This window comes from Rhinolophus hipposideros (assembly GCF_964194185.1).
Source record: "Rhinolophus hipposideros genome assembly, chromosome: 16".
NCBI classification, from domain to species: Eukaryota; Metazoa; Chordata; class Mammalia; order Chiroptera; family Rhinolophidae; genus Rhinolophus; species Rhinolophus hipposideros.
In genome coordinates, this window is record NC_138062.1 from 48,996,290 (window position 1) to 49,013,321 (window position 17,032).

The 17,032-nt window shown below is 52.2% G+C and overlaps 2 protein-coding genes across 8 annotated transcripts in view; one reads left to right on the forward strand and one right to left on the reverse strand.

The window, feature by feature from the left end:
• The first annotated feature begins 44 nt into the window (after positions 1-44).
• LOC308509475 (uncharacterized protein C19orf44) lies at positions 45-11,818 on the forward strand. 4 transcript variants are annotated; one of them, XM_081077463.1, is made up of 10 exons: positions 45-280; positions 1,285-1,443; positions 3,046-3,802; positions 5,395-5,713; positions 6,626-6,693; positions 7,242-7,659; positions 8,214-8,309; positions 9,507-9,673; positions 10,576-10,654; positions 10,798-11,818. In XM_081077463.1, exons 2-9 carry the CDS (start codon positions 1,418-1,420, stop codon positions 10,645-10,647), a joined length of 1,923 nt encoding a protein of 640 aa, XP_080933589.1. In that variant the 5' UTR covers positions 45-280; positions 1,285-1,417; the 3' UTR covers positions 10,648-10,654; positions 10,798-11,818. The 4 variants fall into 4 exon arrangements, with proteins under 4 accessions (XP_080933589.1, XP_080933591.1, XP_080933590.1 ...); XM_081077465.1 differs by having other exon boundaries at positions 11,180-11,818; XM_081077464.1 differs by having other exon boundaries at positions 45-125.
• Positions 11,095-17,032, reverse strand: part of CHERP (calcium homeostasis endoplasmic reticulum protein) — a 16,961-nt gene continuing 11,023 nt past the window's right edge. For all 4 annotated transcript variants that reach the window (XM_081077462.1, XM_081077461.1, XM_081077460.1 and 1 more), the window contains exons 11-17: positions 16,136-16,374; positions 15,007-15,140; positions 14,160-14,246; positions 13,595-13,738; positions 13,387-13,503; positions 12,820-12,914; positions 11,095-12,537 (exon numbers count right to left, since the gene is read on the reverse strand). In XM_081077462.1, coding sequence (XP_080933588.1) covers positions 12,344-12,537; positions 12,820-12,914; positions 13,387-13,503; positions 13,595-13,738; positions 14,160-14,246; positions 15,007-15,140; positions 16,136-16,374 — 1,010 coding nt within the window. In that variant the 3' untranslated portion in view covers positions 11,095-12,343. The remainder of the gene's footprint in view (positions 12,538-12,819; positions 12,915-13,386; positions 13,504-13,594; positions 13,739-14,159; positions 14,247-15,006; positions 15,141-16,135; positions 16,375-17,032) is intronic.

Below are 17,032 nucleotides of genomic sequence, written 5' to 3' on the forward strand. Positions count from 1 at the left end.
GCGCGGTACCCGCTGGGAAATGTAGTCACTTCCGCCCTGGCGCCGTTGCCGGGGCAACGAACCTTTGGTCTGAGTGCCCCGCGGAGATCCTAGGCGGCCTTCGCGGATGGACGCCGTGGGAGGAGGTTGGAAGGACTAGCTGGGCGGCGGCCGGGCTTGGGAGAGGAGTTGCGGGGAAACGGGGCTCGTCCGGGGCTGAGCTGGGAGGGCTGCCCCCACCTCCCGCCCCGCGCCTCATGCCTCAGTTTCCCTGTCTGGGCCCACTCGGGAGCGTGATCCGGTGTGAGTCGTTTCAGATTTGGGGAAAGACCCCGGGGAAAGACTCCGAGGCACTTCGGTGTTTTTAAAGTTTTTATTTTTAACAACTTTATTGAGGATGCATTTACATACCGTACACTTCACCCCTTTTAAGTGTACAACTCCGTTATTTTTAGTAAACTTACCAAGTGGTGCAGTCATCACCACGATCCAGCTTTAGAACTTTCCATCACTGGAAGAAAATCCCTTTGCAGTCCATCCCCGCTACCACCCCCAGCCCCAGGCAACCGCTGATGTGCTTTTGGACTCTGTTGATTTGCCTTTTCTGGGCAGTCCTTACGAATGGAATCGTACAGCGTGTGGTATTTTACATCTGGCTACTTCCACTTCTTGTAATGTGTTTGAGATGTGTGCCTATTGTTGTGTGTACTGGTATTTGTTCTTATTGCTGAACAGTACTTCATTGCGTGGATGGACCGCAGTTCTCACCCACCCGCTAGTTAATAGGTATTTGGATTGTTTCCACTTTTCGCTTATTGTAAATCATAACTATTATGAATATTTGCATACATTTCAATTATCTTGGGCCACATGGAGTAGAATTGCTGGATCATTTGGTAACTATGGTTACTCTTTTGAGGAACCACCAGACTGCATTCCAAATTGGTGACTGCATCATTTTACAATCCACTCCCCCAACAGGGTATGAGGGTTCCACTTTTTACACATCTTTACCAATGCCTGTTATTATCTGTTTTTGGTTACAGCCATTCTGCTGGGTGTGATGTGGGATCTCCTGGTGGTTTTGACTTGCATTTCCCTAATGGTTATTAACGTTGAACATCTTTTCAGGGGCTTGTTGGCCATTTGTGTATATTCTTTGAAGAGATGCCTGTTCACGTCCTTTGCCTACTGATTTATTTTTAATTGTATTTTAAATAGATCTATGTTACTTGTGGTAATGTGTACATAACATAAAATTTGCCATTTTAACCATTTTTCCCATTGTTTTATTTTAAAATGTAGGGAAAATTTCAGAAGAACTAAATGCCAGGAAACCTGGCCTGGTGGTAGGGCCTCCCCTCTGACCCACAGAAAGTTCTGGACTGAGTCGTCTCCTGGGCCTCAGCTACAAAAATATTAACGAAGATAGCTGTTGATGTTTCAGAGCAGTATGGAGACGAGGTACGATTCTACATCTCGTCTCTTTTGCCTCACACATTATTATTTCTTAAAGATTTTATTGGGGAAGGGGAACAGGTCTTTATTGGGGAACAGTGTGTACTTCCAGGACTTTTTCCAAGTCAAGTTGTTGTCCTTTGAATCTTAGTTGTGGAGGGCGCAGCTCAGCTCCAGGTCCAGTCACCGTTGCTAGTTGCAGGGAGCGCAGCCCACCATCCCTTGCGGGAGTCGAGTTGTGGAACCAGCAACCTTGAGGTTGGGAGGACGCGCTCCAACCAACTGAGCCATCTGACCACCCGGGACCTGAGCGGCAGCTCATTGACTTCTAGTTGCAGAGGGCGTAGTGCGCTGACCCATGTGGGAATCGAACCGGCAGCCCCGCTGCCCAGGGCTCGCGCTCTCTAACCAACTGAGACATCCGTGTGCCCCGCCTTACATATTATTTGGCGGGAGACATTCTGTGCACAGATCTCCCTCATTCCTTTTCATCGCTGCATCGTGTTCCATCATCTGAGTGTGGTCTCCTGGACTTTACCAGGTCTCTATCGATAGGTTCAGGTTTTTGATGAGTACAAACAGCACTGCCCTGACATTCCTTAAATGTACATCTCAGCGTGTTTGAGAATGTAACCGTAGGTAAATTCCCAGATGTGAAATTGCCAGGTCATGGCGTGTGTGCAGTTCACATTTTCATTGCTGTTGCTGAGTTTCGCACTAACGGGCTGCAGTAAACACATACCCATCCAGGCCATATTTCTCCATCTTTTTACATCTTTAAAGCCTTTTGAAACCTTTGTAAATCTTGCAGTGGGTTGTTCCTATTCTCAGGGGCACACAGGAACTCTGAGAATATGATGAAAGCTCTGGTCCTTCTCCCAGAACAATGAACGCCAGCATGCACACTCGACATGTGGCCGACAGTTGGTGGGGGGTGCTGTCTGTCCATCGCTTTCCCCTCCTTCCAGGGCAGTGGTTCTCACACTTTAAGTGAAATAAGATTTTGCAAGGAGCTCATGAAATACACAGACTGTGCTTCAACAGCTTTTTGTGAGAGAGCTGAGGACACTTGGATAAAAGAGGAGCCTGGACTTGGGGTACGATTGGGGAGCAGGACTCACTTGGACGACAGGGAAAGTAACTGGTGAGGTAGTGAAGCCCAGTGGGGGACAATGGGGTCTTTGGAATCAGACCTGAGCTTTGAATTTGGCTCAGCTACTCATCGGCCAGGTGACCTAACCTGTGGGGGCTTTCATTTCCTCCACCTCCTGTATTGAAGGGGTGACAATAACCGACTCACGGGGTTGTGTGAGGGTTAGATGAGGTAATGTACCTCTGAGCAGAGGGGTGGGAACCTGAGAACTGCTGGCTCTCATGTTTCATATGTAACATGTCTCATTTAAGACCAGGTGTCGAACGGTCATTCATTAAGTGGTACCAAGTGTCTAATCATTTTCCTTGTCACCATCAGGCTTGATGCGGAGGCTCTGGCCAGACTGCGAAAGAGGATTTGCTCTCTTTTGGCGTGGTGGGAGCCACGGAGAGATTTGAATGCACAATACAAACATCAGGTGTTCTTACTGTAAGTTTTCTTTCTTTCCTCCCTAGAATGGCTTCAACAAGGAAAACCAGCCATCCCATGCGTGATATCTTGGGTGATTTTAGTGATATTTCCTTAGACGATTCCAAGGTGGAAGAAATCAGAAACTTGAACATCAGTAAGAATCTCACCAAAAGAGCTACCAGTCATAGCAGATTTCTAAAAAGAAGCCAGACTCTGGGTGAAAAACACTTATTCCCTAAAGAGGATGCTGGCGTGGGGAGTGGGCCCTGGCTGTCCTCAGGTAGACCCCTGAGCACGGCCTCGCAGCTCAGGACCAGTGCCGCACTCAGGAAGCTAGCCCAGATTGAATCCAAAATCATGAACCGGAAGGTGCAACTGGACTTGTGTGACGTGGAATCCCACCCAAAGACCAAGGACAGTCTTCCCAGGAGAGCAGACGAAATTCCTACGAGGAATACGGTTGAACTTCCTTCACAGAATACGGTCAAAACCTCCCAGAAGCAGGCCTGTGCAAATCCTGTCACTGAGAGTGACACACTGAGAGGAAAGACCAGTAGGTTTCTAAAGAAGAGAGAGCCATCCATTGAAAAGGTATCCCCTAAAGCCCATTTTGGGAAAGAGCGGAATTTTCCAACACCCAAAGAAAAAGAACCTACTAGAAAATTGGATTCTCCAGACAGTGATGAAGAGGAAATGAAAGAGTTGCTGGGAAGCTTGATGGAATCTTCTAGAGAAAAAGAAATACGCACAAAACAGGGTTTAACCAGTGTCCATGAGAAAGAACAAATAGAATTATTCTTGGTAAGGTTCGCATGTATTTCTTTTCAACAAAGCCTTTGCATTTGTACCTTTCTGTCATAGAGCTAGAGACTTGATAGCAGCCGTCACCCATCTACCTGAGAAAAGGGATTGACGAGGAAAATTTGGGTTTCAGACAGTCACAGCTACTATTGTGGGCATGCTCTGTAGGGGACGGAATTATTGGGGGCACGTTAGGCAGTTTTGCCATACTAACTAATTCGTAACTGTGTACACCGCAGGACACACTTTGTCAGACTGATCAAACACCAGCAGTGATTAATGCCTTCAGCGAGCCACGCCTTCTTGGCACTTGTACCACACAGAAATCGTTCACTTGGGAAGACTATTTCCATTTCTTAATTGGGATGAAAGTCACATACAATTAACCATTTTTAAATGAACAATCCAGTGACATTTGGTACATTTACAATATTGTGCAACCACCACCTCTGTGTAGTTCCAGACATTTTTATCTCCCCCAAAGGAGACCCATTAAATAACCACTCCTGTTTCCCCCTCCCCCAGCCCCTGGCAACCACCCATCTACTCTCTGTCTCTGGATATGCCCATATCAATAGTATCATAACGCCATGTGGCCTTTTGTGTCTGGCTCCTGTCACTCAGCATCATGTTTTCAAGGTTCATCCACCTTGTGGCGTGTGTCAGTGCTTCATTCCTTTTATGGCCACATAACAGCCCACTGTGTGGATGGACCACGTCTTATTTATTCATTTATCCACTGAAGGGCATTTGGATCACTTCCATCTTTTGGGCGTTGTGAGTCCTGCTGCTATGAGCATATGTAGATAAGTATCTGAGCCTCTGTTTTCAATTCTTTGGGGTAGATATCTCGGAGTGGAATTACCGGGTCCAATAGTAATTCTATGTGTAATTTATTGAAAACCAAACAAATTGTTTTCCACAGCGGCTGCACCATTTTACATTCCCACCAGCAGGGTATGAGGGTTCCAATTTCTCCACATCCTCGCCAATACTTGTTATTTTCTGTTTTTGTTTATTTTAATTTTTATTTATTTAAGTGTGTTTTTCCAGAACCTATCAGCTCCAAGTCAAGTAGTTATTTCAATCTAGTTGTGGAGGGCGCAGCTCACAGTGGCCCATGTGGGGATCAAACCCGCAACCTTGTTGTTAAGAGCATCGCACTCTAACCAACTGAGCTAACTGGCCGCCCCCATATTTTCTGTTTTTTGATTATGGCTATCCTAGTGGGTGTTAAGTGATAGGAAGGCTGTGCTTTATGGGGAAACAATCCACATATTTTGCTTTTGTTGAATGCTGTCATAGATCAGGTACGCAGGGGCTTTATTTAGAAAATACATAATTAACAATATGTATTTGAAAGCAAAATGGTATTTCTGATTATTTGAGTATTTCTAATCCTAACATTATCTTGTCTAAATATTGTACCTTGACTTTCAGAGATGAGGGGAGAGGAGAGAAAGGGCCACCGAGGGATGAACAGCTGACCTCGGAAGCCTTGGTCTCATGCACCCCAGTAGCCATGTTGTCAAGTGATAGGACTTGTTTATCACACATTTGGTCATTTGTTTCTTTTATTTCCGCCAAGGTAGGCTCAGATTCCAACCCAACTGAAACTCCTTTCGCTACCCGCTGAGGAACTTTCCAGCCCAAAGCCACTTGGGACAACACATCTGCCAACCGCCCGGTCAGCAGACAGGACCCTTCACAGCCTGCGCTCAAGAGCTCGCTCCCCACCGACTCACACTCCAGGGGACAAAGCCTCTCCTGCGGTGTCCCCTTCCGTTACCAGCACTGTGTCGAAGTCAGTGCCCTTGATGATGGCGCATGGCGGGCTCTTGTCCCCTGCTGGAAGGAGGGAGGCTGGGCCTGGGGAGGAGTTGCTGTCAGAAGCCTCCGACAGCCTAGCCGGTAATCTGCAGCCCTGGGCAGTCATCACCCTGGGCAGGAAGGGCTCGCCTTTAGGGTCCCCCGTGTGGTGGTCACAGGCTGTTGTCACAGGGAGTGCATGCTAGACCTCGTGATGCCCCCCACTCTCTGACATCCTTTCCTGGTGGAGGGGCCATGTCAGATTTTTGTTCTGTCTTTAAAAACATCCAGTAACCCCGACCAATTACAGAGCAATGACCCGAAATCTTTCTAGAAACCCTTCTAGAGCCACAAGCAATAGAAAGGCCACTCAGTTTTCCTTTTAGTGGAAGAGAAATTTGCCTCCTTTCCTTTTTAATTTCAGAAAAGGAAACACGTCTCTATCACCAGTCACCATTAGACGTTTCTATTATTTCCATATTAATGTTTTAATTTCAATATTATATGTATTTAGGAAAGAGGAGAAAGGAAAAAGATGTGGTACCAACGTGGATTTTTTTTCCTCTGGGAAGCTTTATACTTAAATCTAAGCTACATAACTGTGTCTTGAGTGCCTGCTGTGTCTGAAGGACGACAAATGCCAGCTGTGACCCCAGGGCCTGGGCGACCATTACCTATGAATCAATTGTAGCGGAGGAAAAGCGCTTTTTCCTTTTCCTTCTAGGTTCTCAGCTGGGGCTCTGTAACAAAAGACAGATGAACGGGAGAACAGCATGCAGATAGTATATAAATATTTAATGTACCTTTTATGTGCTGGGAGCCCTCCTAAGGAACTGAAGACCTGAAGGAATGGGTCAAGCCTGAGTGTGTTTGTGCTAGGTTTGATGACGAGTGGAAAGGCCTGGAAAAACGTGACAGGATGAAAGAAATGAGCTAAGGGCCGTCAACGTGACGGTAAACATTGATGGAGTAAATAAATGAGTAAATATTGTCACGTTACATTTTTAATTACAGATTTTCGAATAAATATTTTATCCCTTGATGATCTGGTTCCAGCTGTCAGTGAGAAATCAGAACAGAAAGTAAGTACAACTAATTTTTCATTGTAGGTCATTGCATAGAAAGGCTTGTAATCATTATGCTTCACTTCGGTTAGCGGTTCTTGGGCGGGGGTGGGGGCGGGAGGGCGGGGATTGTGCTCCCAGGAGACACTTGGTAACATGTGGAGATGTGTTTTGGTTGTCATGACTGGGGTTGGGGGGTGCTACTGGCATTGAATGGGTGGCAGCTGGGGATGCTTCTCAGGTTCTTGGAATGCACAGGACAGCCCCCCACTGCAAAGAATGTTCGGCCCTCAAATGTCCACAGTGCATAATGACACCTTAACATTTCATCCACGTGCCCCCTACACGGACTTGCACTATCAGTGTTCAGTGCCATAGCCCGCGCCGAAGCGTTTCATGAATCCTGTTCAAATACTCGGCCTATTCAAATCTAACAAAGGGCCAGGGGGGACGCTGGCCTGCTGGGCCCCCCAGGAGAGCCCCACACCTCATTCTAAGGCAGTGGTAATTTGGAGCATTGTTGATCACTCAAAAGCACTTTCCAGTTATCTCTGCCTTCATTTTAGAAAGGAGGCCAGAGGGAAGAGGCATCCAGCCAAAGCTGCTGGGCCAGGGGCCCCCCAACTGAAAGTGAGGTGTCAGAGCACCTGAGTGAGCCGTCAGCCGCCTCTGCGGGGCCCCAGTGCACTGCCAGCCCGAGGCCTACGTCTGAGGAACCTCCAGCCAGCACAGTGAGCTGGGCTTACTCGGAAGATTTCGACGAATCCCCAAGTCTGACAGCGTCAGAGCCGATCGCCCATTCTGAGGAGTCTCCCGACAGGACAGTACCCACCTCGTCGGAACTCTCTGCAAGCCTGAAGACAGAGCATGCCCCACCAAAACGTACTTCTCGGAAAAAACGCGCCAGGGCTGTGACAAGAGTCGTGTTGAAGGAGACGGCCGTGCAGACCCTCGATCCCGCCTTTACCTACCAGTGGACGAAGGGTAAGCCTGTGGCCTCAGGGCCCAAGGAGGGAGGCGCCGGCCGTGGCAGCAGTGATGGGCGCTCAGGCTGTGCTCTGCGGGCGCCCCGGAAGTGTGATGAGCCCCAGGCTCCGGTGGTCTGGGCGGTTGTCATTAAACAGCTGGGAGGGACCTCGGTGCCCCAGGCGCCCCCGTTTCCTTCTCCACAGACGAGGGTGTTGCCCACTGTCTTCCGAGCTCTCAGACATTCTGAAAGGTTCTAGAATCAAAGACTAAGGCAGTGGTTCTCAACTGGGGTAATTCTGGCCCTGGGGGACATGGGCAAGGTCTGGAGCCATTTTGGGCTGTGACAGCCGGGTGACAGTCTAGTGGGTGGGAGCCAGAGATGCTGCTCAACATCCTGCTCCCTCTTCTCGTTTAGATGACACCCACAATGTAGACAGAACTTGTTCTTGGACTGTGCAAAGGGCTCTAATTCTCCCCGCTGGGTTGATTTGGATTGGGGACCTTAGCCATACATCAGCCATTGCCCCCAAACCTGCCACTCACCTCCATCCCCTTTGTTCTGGGGACAGCGGCCGGCGTGGCGGCCATCGGGCCGGCCTTGGGAGGCGCCTATGTGGACCCTGAGCCCATCGCCAGTCACATCATCAGCGCGGACGCTATGGAAGGTAACAGCCCAGCTCCGGGGTCCTTGCAGTGAAGTGGATGCATTTCACCTGCTAATCCACACCCACCCTTGGAAGTGTGGCACCCCCTTTAGCGCTGGAATTGGGATATCCATTGGTGGGGACTGTCACAGCCACAGGCAGCTGCCACAGGTCCTAGGATCCCAGACTTGAGTGTCTGAGAACCTTCTGTCTGTCTCACCAAAGGATACCAAGGTCAGACAAAAGAGGATGGTTACCAGTAACACACCTCTAAGTCTTCCACCCCAACACAGCTATTGTTACTTTTTGTGTTCCCCTTTGAGCGTTTTTGTCCATAATCGTATGTGTTTCTCCCCGGTAGATACTCAGCGAGTACTGCGAGGCAGCCAGCTAGGTGGACAGGGCTGTGGCCTCCTAGCTGAGTCTGGGGGTTGTCATGGGTCCTGGAGAGGAAGGCACACAACAGCCACCCAAAAGCCACCTTAGGGAGCCCAGACTCTGCCAGATCCCCGTGGGGTCACTGGTGGCTCACATGACACCAGCAAGGCCCATACAGTACCTGCTCTTTTATTTTTCCATTTTAATTTTCATGACATTTTAAAAAGATAAAAGATACTAAAATATACTGGTTGTAACAAATCAAATGTTTATATCTTTAAAAAAACATCATTTTTAAAGACATAACATTAACCTCAAAGATTTTTCTATGTAGTTTTAATAATGATCATTTTTTAACACTTGTGCAGTTTTTATTTTTAATTGTGTTTTTATTTAAAATTTTTATTTTTAATTGTACTTTTAATTATTTTAATTCAGTTTAAAATACATAACATTAAATTTACCCTCTTTCCCATTTTTAAGTGTACAGTCCAGTAGTGTTAAATAGATTCGCGCGGTGCAGCTGCACAATTTGGGGGTCAGTTTACTAACCTTCTTTCTCTGTGTTGGACGTGGAGGTGAAGACTTCCGCTTCCGCCTGGGAGCAAGCTTTCTAGGCATGCAGCTTTGAGGTTCACACGCGTCAGTGGAAGGCACTTCGTTCATTTACTAGAGACAGACCTGGAATAGGCGAGGCCTTCTCTCCTTCCCAAGGTGGCAGCACTTCTAGAAAGTCTCCCGACATAGCCGAGGGGTTGGGGGCTGCAGAGCCTGTGGGCCCACAGCAGCTGCCGCTGATGGGGTGAGGGTCCTGGAGGGTGATGCGGCTATGCTGGGCAGCCCTGACAGCTTACAGCCCCGCCGTGGTGGTGCTCAATGACCTGCTGAAGCAGCAGCTGAGCCTGACGCAGCAGTTCATCGAGGCCGGCCGGCACCTGCACAGTTCCCTCCTGCAGGCCCTGGACGGAGACGCCTACCACTACCACACCCTGGAGGAAACCAAAAAGGTGAGCACAGCACAGCTCCTCCTTCCCTCCCGGGACAGGGAGGGCGGGCAGGCCTCCGCCTGTGGGGACAATCTCAGCCCAGGGCAGCAGGGACACGAGGGCCCAATCACCTTCTGTCCTAGAGGAAGGAGCCAGTGTTGGGAGGCGGGGACACCAACACACTGGCCCGCTGGGGTCTCTCTTCTCAGTCCCATGGGCCGAAGCTCTCAACACCCCTCTTTTTCCCTCCAAAAATTTCATTTTTGTCTGATGACACAAAATGTTATTTCGTAAAAAAACTTGGTTAGAGATACGTAACTATTTATAAAGTCCTCTGTGAACTATGTGTACAATATATAAAGTATATTACAGTGTAATAGGTACGTTATGTGTGATATGTATTATGTATATTTCTTTATAGAAATAGCATAATACTCTATGAACTTTTCTGCATCTGCTCTGCGGGTCTCCCTCACTCCCGTCTCATTTTCCTGCAGTTTATTTGTTAAACAGGTTGTGTGAGGCTCCCCCATCCTGGGCTTTGCTCAGTGTTCCCTGGGGGGTCCTTTAACTTGTTCCTCTATTGGACGCCCATCAGTGGACAGGACGCAGGCGGAGGTGATCTGTCGCCTGCCCACAGCCAGCCCGCCGTGGCTTCTTGTGTCTGCTCTGGGCCCACATCCTGAGTGGCACCCAGGCCCTCGTCCCCGACCGGTCACTCATCGTTTCAGACCAGCGGGGGCTCACGCTTCATTCCCACAGCAGTCACGTGGCATCCTGTCCCTTCCCTTTCGTTAATGAGACAATGTCCTGTCCCTTCCCTGTCGTCAGCCTGACCAGGAGCGCGTGCACAGGCACTGCCCTTAGTGGCCAAAGCTCGGTGGGCTGCGGCGGGGTGGTGACACGTGTCCTCTGCCCCACAGTACATCAGGCAGCACAGGCCCGCCCCGCTGACCCTGCAGGAGGCTCTGGAAGAGGTGAAGGAGGAGCTGTGAGCGCCAGGTGAGGCTCGACTTGTGGTCCAGTGCACTGGCTGGGACTTGTCAGTGTCCAGGGGACATGCAGAGGGTGGGGGCAGCTGACACCCAGGACTCCCCTGGGTGGAATCCAGCTCCAGCCTTTGCTGAGTAGTCCATCTCTCCCAGCCCTCACTTCCTCGGACACACCACAGACCAGTGGAACGGGATGCAGGGGGCGCTCCACTGCCACGCCTGGCAGGACAGATGCCAGCTCGCGTGGGGCCCTGCGGGTGGCTCCACCCAGTCAAACGCTGGCTTCCCAACGAGCCGAGGTAGATGGGGATACGAGAAACCCCATTTACTAACGAGGACCCAGGGCCAGGGCTCCATGCTGGGGACCCAACCCAAGCACTCGAGCCGCACTCAGACACCCCGCCCTGCTGCACGTGAGCACACTTCTGACACCAACGCACAGAAAAAACGGTCTTTAAAAAAAGTCTTTATTTGAAGGCAAAACAGTAAAATCCACAAATTGTTAACAGCACGTTTATGCTTTATCCTGAAACAGATGCGTTTAAACAATTCACAGCTACAGGAAACCCGGAACAAAATCAAATATTTTATCACATCAGGCTGAAAAGTTGGAGAGGATTTTGCATCTTATCTAAAAGAATTTTTCAAAAATGTTTCTGTACAAATAAATGGCACCGCACCCTGTTGCCCGCGGATGCCAAGTGCGCCGATCCCGGCACGGTCACTCCGCGGCTCCCTCCAGGACTCCCCTCCCCTGTGGTGGTTGTGGGGGGACTGGGAACGGGAAGTGACAGCAGGAGGTATGGTCGGTGGCTGTTCCCCACGGTGTGGGTCTAAAGGGGCTGTCGCACGCAAGTGCTGGTGTTGGGGTTCCTCTAAGTGAAAAACACAAGTAGGTGCTAAGGGCACAGGTCCTCCAGGACGTGGTGACATCACGCTGTGACCTGAAGATGCCTCAGATCCATCTCCTTAGATCCTTTTGTTTCTGCAGACAATAGTAAATGGCTAACGTTCCAAAAAAAAAAAAATTCAACTAAAGTAACTGAGCGAAGGGACCAGTATATCTTGGGAGGCATCGTTTCAAATTATCTCACTGGGGCTCATTTTAGATCAATCTTCTTTTTTTAAAAACTCAAGAATTTGGAGTAAAAATGAAAACCCTGTTTAAGTTTGCAAATCAAGGTCCTGTGTGTGTTTGTAAAGCGTGAGCAGTACTGGCTCCTGGCCTGAGCTGTCACGACACAGCCGGCGGGTGCAGGCGGAGGGCCGGCCGCTGCACCCCTCGTGTGGATGGGGCGGCGCTCACCCAGTGCTGCCTCCACACGTGCCTGCTGGCTGAAGCGGAGGCTCACGGCCGACTGGGGAGACGTGAAACAGCTGTTACTTCAGGTGTCAAGGATTCTCGTCTGGGGTTGAGGGGTTCGTGTTTCTCGCTTCACTGTCCAGGCGTTGAGCTCAGGGTGTGTCTCCTCAATCTTCCTTCTACATTAGAGCTGGTTTGCAGGTGGGACCTGGGCCGCCCATGTGGTCGAGCATGGCACTGGTCACTATGCATGCTGAGGCTGTCCTCCTCTTCTGTCACTCCCCCAAGATGGAGGCTGTGTGAGAACTGAGCTGTCCCTACCATTTTCCACGGCCACTAAGCCAGGCGGGTCCCGACGGCCACGCTGCCGGCGGCTGGCATGGCTCCTGGCCACACTTACTTGCACTCTTCCCTGGCCTTCATGCGGGCAATGAAGGAGTAGCTCTTGTTCCTGCGGTAGTTCTCGTAGGGGTCGTCCAGGGCCACACCCACGCCCTTGTACTGGTCCCACTTATCCCGCACGTCCCCGCCCTTGATGGGGTCCTGGATCCCTTGCTCTTTCACGCCGAGGCCGCCAGATCCACTCCAGCCTTAGGAAGGAAGAGGGGCGAGCGGTTACAACCCACAAAAGCGGAAATCTGGTAACTTTCCCGACACAAAGTTAAACAGAAATGCATATGGGGGGTAAGTGAGTAACGTGCAGACATGCGGTTTATAAATGCGAGGCTGATAAAGGAAGAAAGAATGCCCAGCAGAAGCCTGCAGGCTTGCCCTTTTTCAAAGATCCCATGGTGAGCTGGGACTTCCGGTGACTCCATCACACCCGACCCCGAATGCCCACCGTAGGTCATTCATCTTCCCTGGCACCTTACCCATTTTCACCAGCATCTGATGTCCTTTGTTCTCTTCCCCAAGCCTGGAGTCAGGTATAGGAGGTGCTGAATTAGAACCCAGACCAGCCGAGGAACTAAAATTGAGACAGGTAACTTCTTTTACAAAAGAGCTGGTACATTTATTAGGATGAAAGCTCTTAGAATATTACAGCGTGCGGCTTATGTGAACGGTCACAGTGTAGGATGGACACACAGACACTTGTGTCTACCATGCTTCGTCGTCCTCTTCGCCAGCCAGATAAGGGGGTTCCCTAAGTGATGGTCCCTGTCCCACACTGCACAGCAAGGACTGGTCACAACAAACCCCTAAAATGGTTAGAAACACAGAGCCCAGCCACTGCCTCAGGCTTTACGATGTGACCATAAAAAGGTAAGACCATGGGGTGAGACGAGGAGATGCCATTGTCACCGCGCTAGTGGCCCGGATCCCTGAGGCGCCGACCCAGCACGTCTTCTAATGAAAAGTTGCAACATTCACAGCAAAGCCTCAGAGCTTCCAGTGCTACCAGCGGGTGGGTCAGTGGACAGTTAAGACAGAAATCTTACGGCGGGGTGGGGCTCCTGGACCGTGACCGACGTCTCCTCCCTGGGGAGTACGACTTGGACCTGGAGCGAGAGCGGGAGCGGGAGCGGCTTCGTGAGGAGCGGGATCGGCTGCGGCTCCTGCAGGAGTGAACGGGAGAGCCCGCGGGTCAGCCCGCAGCCGGGGAAGGGGAAGCCTCAGGCCCGCAGCCCCGCGAGGCCGCCTGCCTACCTGGAGCGCGAGCGGGAGTAGGAGCGGGAGCATGAGCGTGACCGTGACCTTGAGTACGAGCCAGACGACTTGGAGGACCTCGAGTTGGAGCGCGAGGAGGAACGCCCTCTGCTTTTGGATCTGCTCCGAGACCGTGAGGGCCCACTGCAGGGAGAGGCTGGTGAGCTGCAGCTGGCACCTCCTGGCGCCCCCACAGGTGCAGCCTGCACCCCTACTCTGGGTTTTGGGAAGACCTCAGGGAGGAGGGGTAGGGACACGCATTCACACCGGGGGTTGTGCCTAAATAGCTTGGTGACTACAGATGGCAGCAAACTTCTCTCGTGCCGGGGTTGTTCCGTTTAAATTTGGGCTCGTGGGAACAGCTCCCAGCGCCTTTATCGTTGGCACAGACCAGACCTAAGACCCAGGCAGAGGCTACACATGACTTGCTCTGCCTGCGTTGGGGCATGGCGTGACGTGTTAGGACGTCACAGGACAGTGTCTGGTTCCCTCTAAGCCACTTCAAGAGCAGATGTGGCCAGGGGGGCAATGGAGACTCCACACGAGACGGCGGGGATGCCCTCACCTGTTCCTCTTTTCCTGGCCTTTCCTCCGTCGGGCCCGCATTTTTGCTCGGAAGAACTCATAGAGGCCGTTCTGCTCCCAGCCTTCACTGTAAGACAGGGCCAAGCCCCACGTGACCACGTCAGCCTCCCCCCTGCAGGGCACTGGGGAAAGCTTATCAGGACCAAGTGCCATCAACACACCCTCAGAGGCGTGCAGCCTCGCCTTCCTCATTCACTCAGGGTGTGGAGCCCTGGCCACCAGGTGACACTCAGGTGGTCATTTCAACAGGGCCACCCTTTCTCAGGTGAGGAAGTAGACTGAGGCCAGGCCACTCGCTGGGCAGTGGAGAGGCGGGGATGTGTCCCAGCTCCACCAGGCGCCCAGGCCTTTCCACACTGCTGTGCTGAGAAATGGATGAGGAGGGTCTTAGGGCCTGTGGTCACCGTAACTGGGGACCAGGAGCTCTGGCTCACAGACAGGCACACCCGCTCCCAGCACAGAAGGCCATTTTAGCCGGGCTGGTGATGAGGCCACTGGGGGAAGAGGATCCTGAGGAGGACCCGTGACAAAGCCTGGGTGTGCGGCAGTCAGCAACTCCTGAAATGGGCCACATTGAACTTCTTGCTCTAATGTGTCCCGACTATTAATAGAAAAGCCCTTCATCGAGGGCCACTAAGTGTGACACACCTCACCCACAGCCAGGGGAGAGATGGACCCTCTAGCTCAGACTAGAGAGTTCTCCTAGAGACGTATGGCTGGGAGGAGTCTCTCACATGAAGCAAAATTGGGAAGACAAGGCGCTAAAGGTGACTGACCGCCCTCCCCTCACCTGCCCCGCGCCCGGTCTCCCTGAGCCCAGTACCCACCTGTTCCTGGGTCTGTCATGGGAGGGAGGGCTGTAAAAGGCCTCCACGGCCGCCAGCAGCCTCTCGCTGGGTGGCATGGGGGGCGGAAGGCGGATGTCCTTAGGGTCCAAAGGCTTGTACTCGTGGTCTTCCAGCTGCAGCAGAGAACAGCTGTTACTACACCTTGCTGGGGCCCGGCAGGCCCACCCAGGGTGCTGGGGAGGCAGGAGGCAGGGCCGTCCCTGGTGTGGTGTTTGGGTTGCTCTGGGCACCAGAGCTCATCCTGCCCTTCCTGGAAGGCCCACCGTCTTGTAGGGCTTCAGCCACATCCTAAATGGGGTGGTCGAGGGCTCCTCTGAAGCCCATGAAAGCCACCGAGTTCTCCATAAATACACACAGAAGATGTAGCCTCCCAGCTTAGGTGATGGAAAGAGCCCCTGGTTTATTCCGACACTAGATCCCACATGACCTGTCTGCAGAAGCCGCCCCGTGCCCCTGAATCCTACTTGGGGCTGTGACATCTCCCCTGTGGGCCCTCCAGTCCCACAGCAACCTTCGCCCAACCCAGGAATCCCTTCCCAGGAACCAGCTCTCCCTACCGCCCTAGCAGACCCATCTCCACTTCCAGTCTGCGGTGGCTCAGAGGACACGGGAAGCGGCAGTGACCAGTGGGGTCCCTGGAGCCCCAGGCCTGACTCCTTGTTCAACTTGCCCCTCATGTGCCCCTCTTCCTGCGCCTGCAGATTCCCGTGTTCCCCACATGCACAGCTCAGAGGCTGCCCCTTTGCCGAGAAATCCCTCTGCCGCTAGCCCCTGGAGGTGGCTTCCAAGAGCTGGTGCTGAGAAGACCCGTGCTTCATGCCCAGCCCAGCCGGCCCCAAGTAGCACCAAACTCGCAGCACCAGGAGGGCGGGGTGGATGGGACACAGGTCTCATTTGCTGCCACTTCAGAAGATTCAAGCACGTGTCTGAGAAAGGGACGCTGCCCAAGGTGCACTCTCACTGACTAGCTTGGTCAAGTTCACTGAGGGGTGGGAACCGAGATGGGCAGGGGCCTGAGGCAGCGGCGTTGTATAGCCTATGGGAAATGGTTTCCAGCCGTGAACTTCACACAGAGACAAAGGCACACGGAGCTCACTGCGGACCTTACCTTCACGAGGGGGGCCATCAGACCAGCAGGGAGATCAAAGTAGGGCACGTTGGGGACCAAACTGGGGTCATCGTGGTTGATGTGAGGAGGGCCCTGTCGCCGCATGTGTGGGGGCTGCCCATTGAAGCCATGGGGAGGAGGGCCAAAGTCAGGGTGCTGTGGGCCCCCCCAAGGCGGGTGCTCATTGATCCCAGGATGTGGCATGCGGTGGCCAGGGTGGTGGTGAGGGGGTCCCATTTCTGCAAAACAAGAACTTGTCTCAGGCCTGCAGGGAAGTCGTGAGCAGGGCAGCGCCAGGGGTCAGGCACGCTCTTCAAGGTGACAGGTGCTAGCAGAAAGGTGCTCGGAGAGGAGCAAGGACATCAACGCCCACTTCCTGGGCAGCCCCGCCTGGCAGCTTCTCTCCCTGCTCAGGCGGTGCAGTGAGGAGGGAGGAGCTGAGGCTTAGAGGGGCCTGTGCCACATCCCCAGAAGCACGTGACGGACCTCGTGGGTGAAAGAACCACAAGGAAATCAGAGCACCCCCGAACAGCAATGCTATAGGCTGACCTGTTGACCCCCACACATTCACCCCCAGTCCGAATCCCCAGGACCTCAGAATGTGACTGTATTTGGAGATGGGCCCTTTAAAGAGGTGATTAACTTAGGATGAGGTCACATGGGTGGGCCCTGATCCAGTGTGACTGGAGTCCTTCTGAGAGATCGGGACACGGACACACAAGGAAGACCACGTGAGGGCACAGGGAGAAGGCAGCCGTCTACAGGCCAGGAGAGGCCTCAGGAGAAACTAACCCCGCCGACACGCTGACCTCCGACTTCCCGCCTCCAGACCGGGAGACATTAAATGCCTGTTATTGCAGCCACCCAGTCTGTGGCACTGTCACAGCCACCCCAGGA

Bases quoted from the DNA above. Each gene is read 5' to 3' on its own strand.
- LOC308509475 (XM_081077463.1), top strand. From the start codon at position 1,418: ATGTTTCAGAGCAGTATGGAGACGAG. The intron at 5,714-6,625 runs GTAATCTGCAGC...TTTTAATTACAG, and splicing joins AGCCTCCGACAGCCTAGCCG to ATTTTCGAATAAATATTTTA. The intron at 7,660-8,213 runs GTAAGCCTGTGG...TTCTGGGGACAG, and splicing joins TACCTACCAGTGGACGAAGG to CGGCCGGCGTGGCGGCCATC.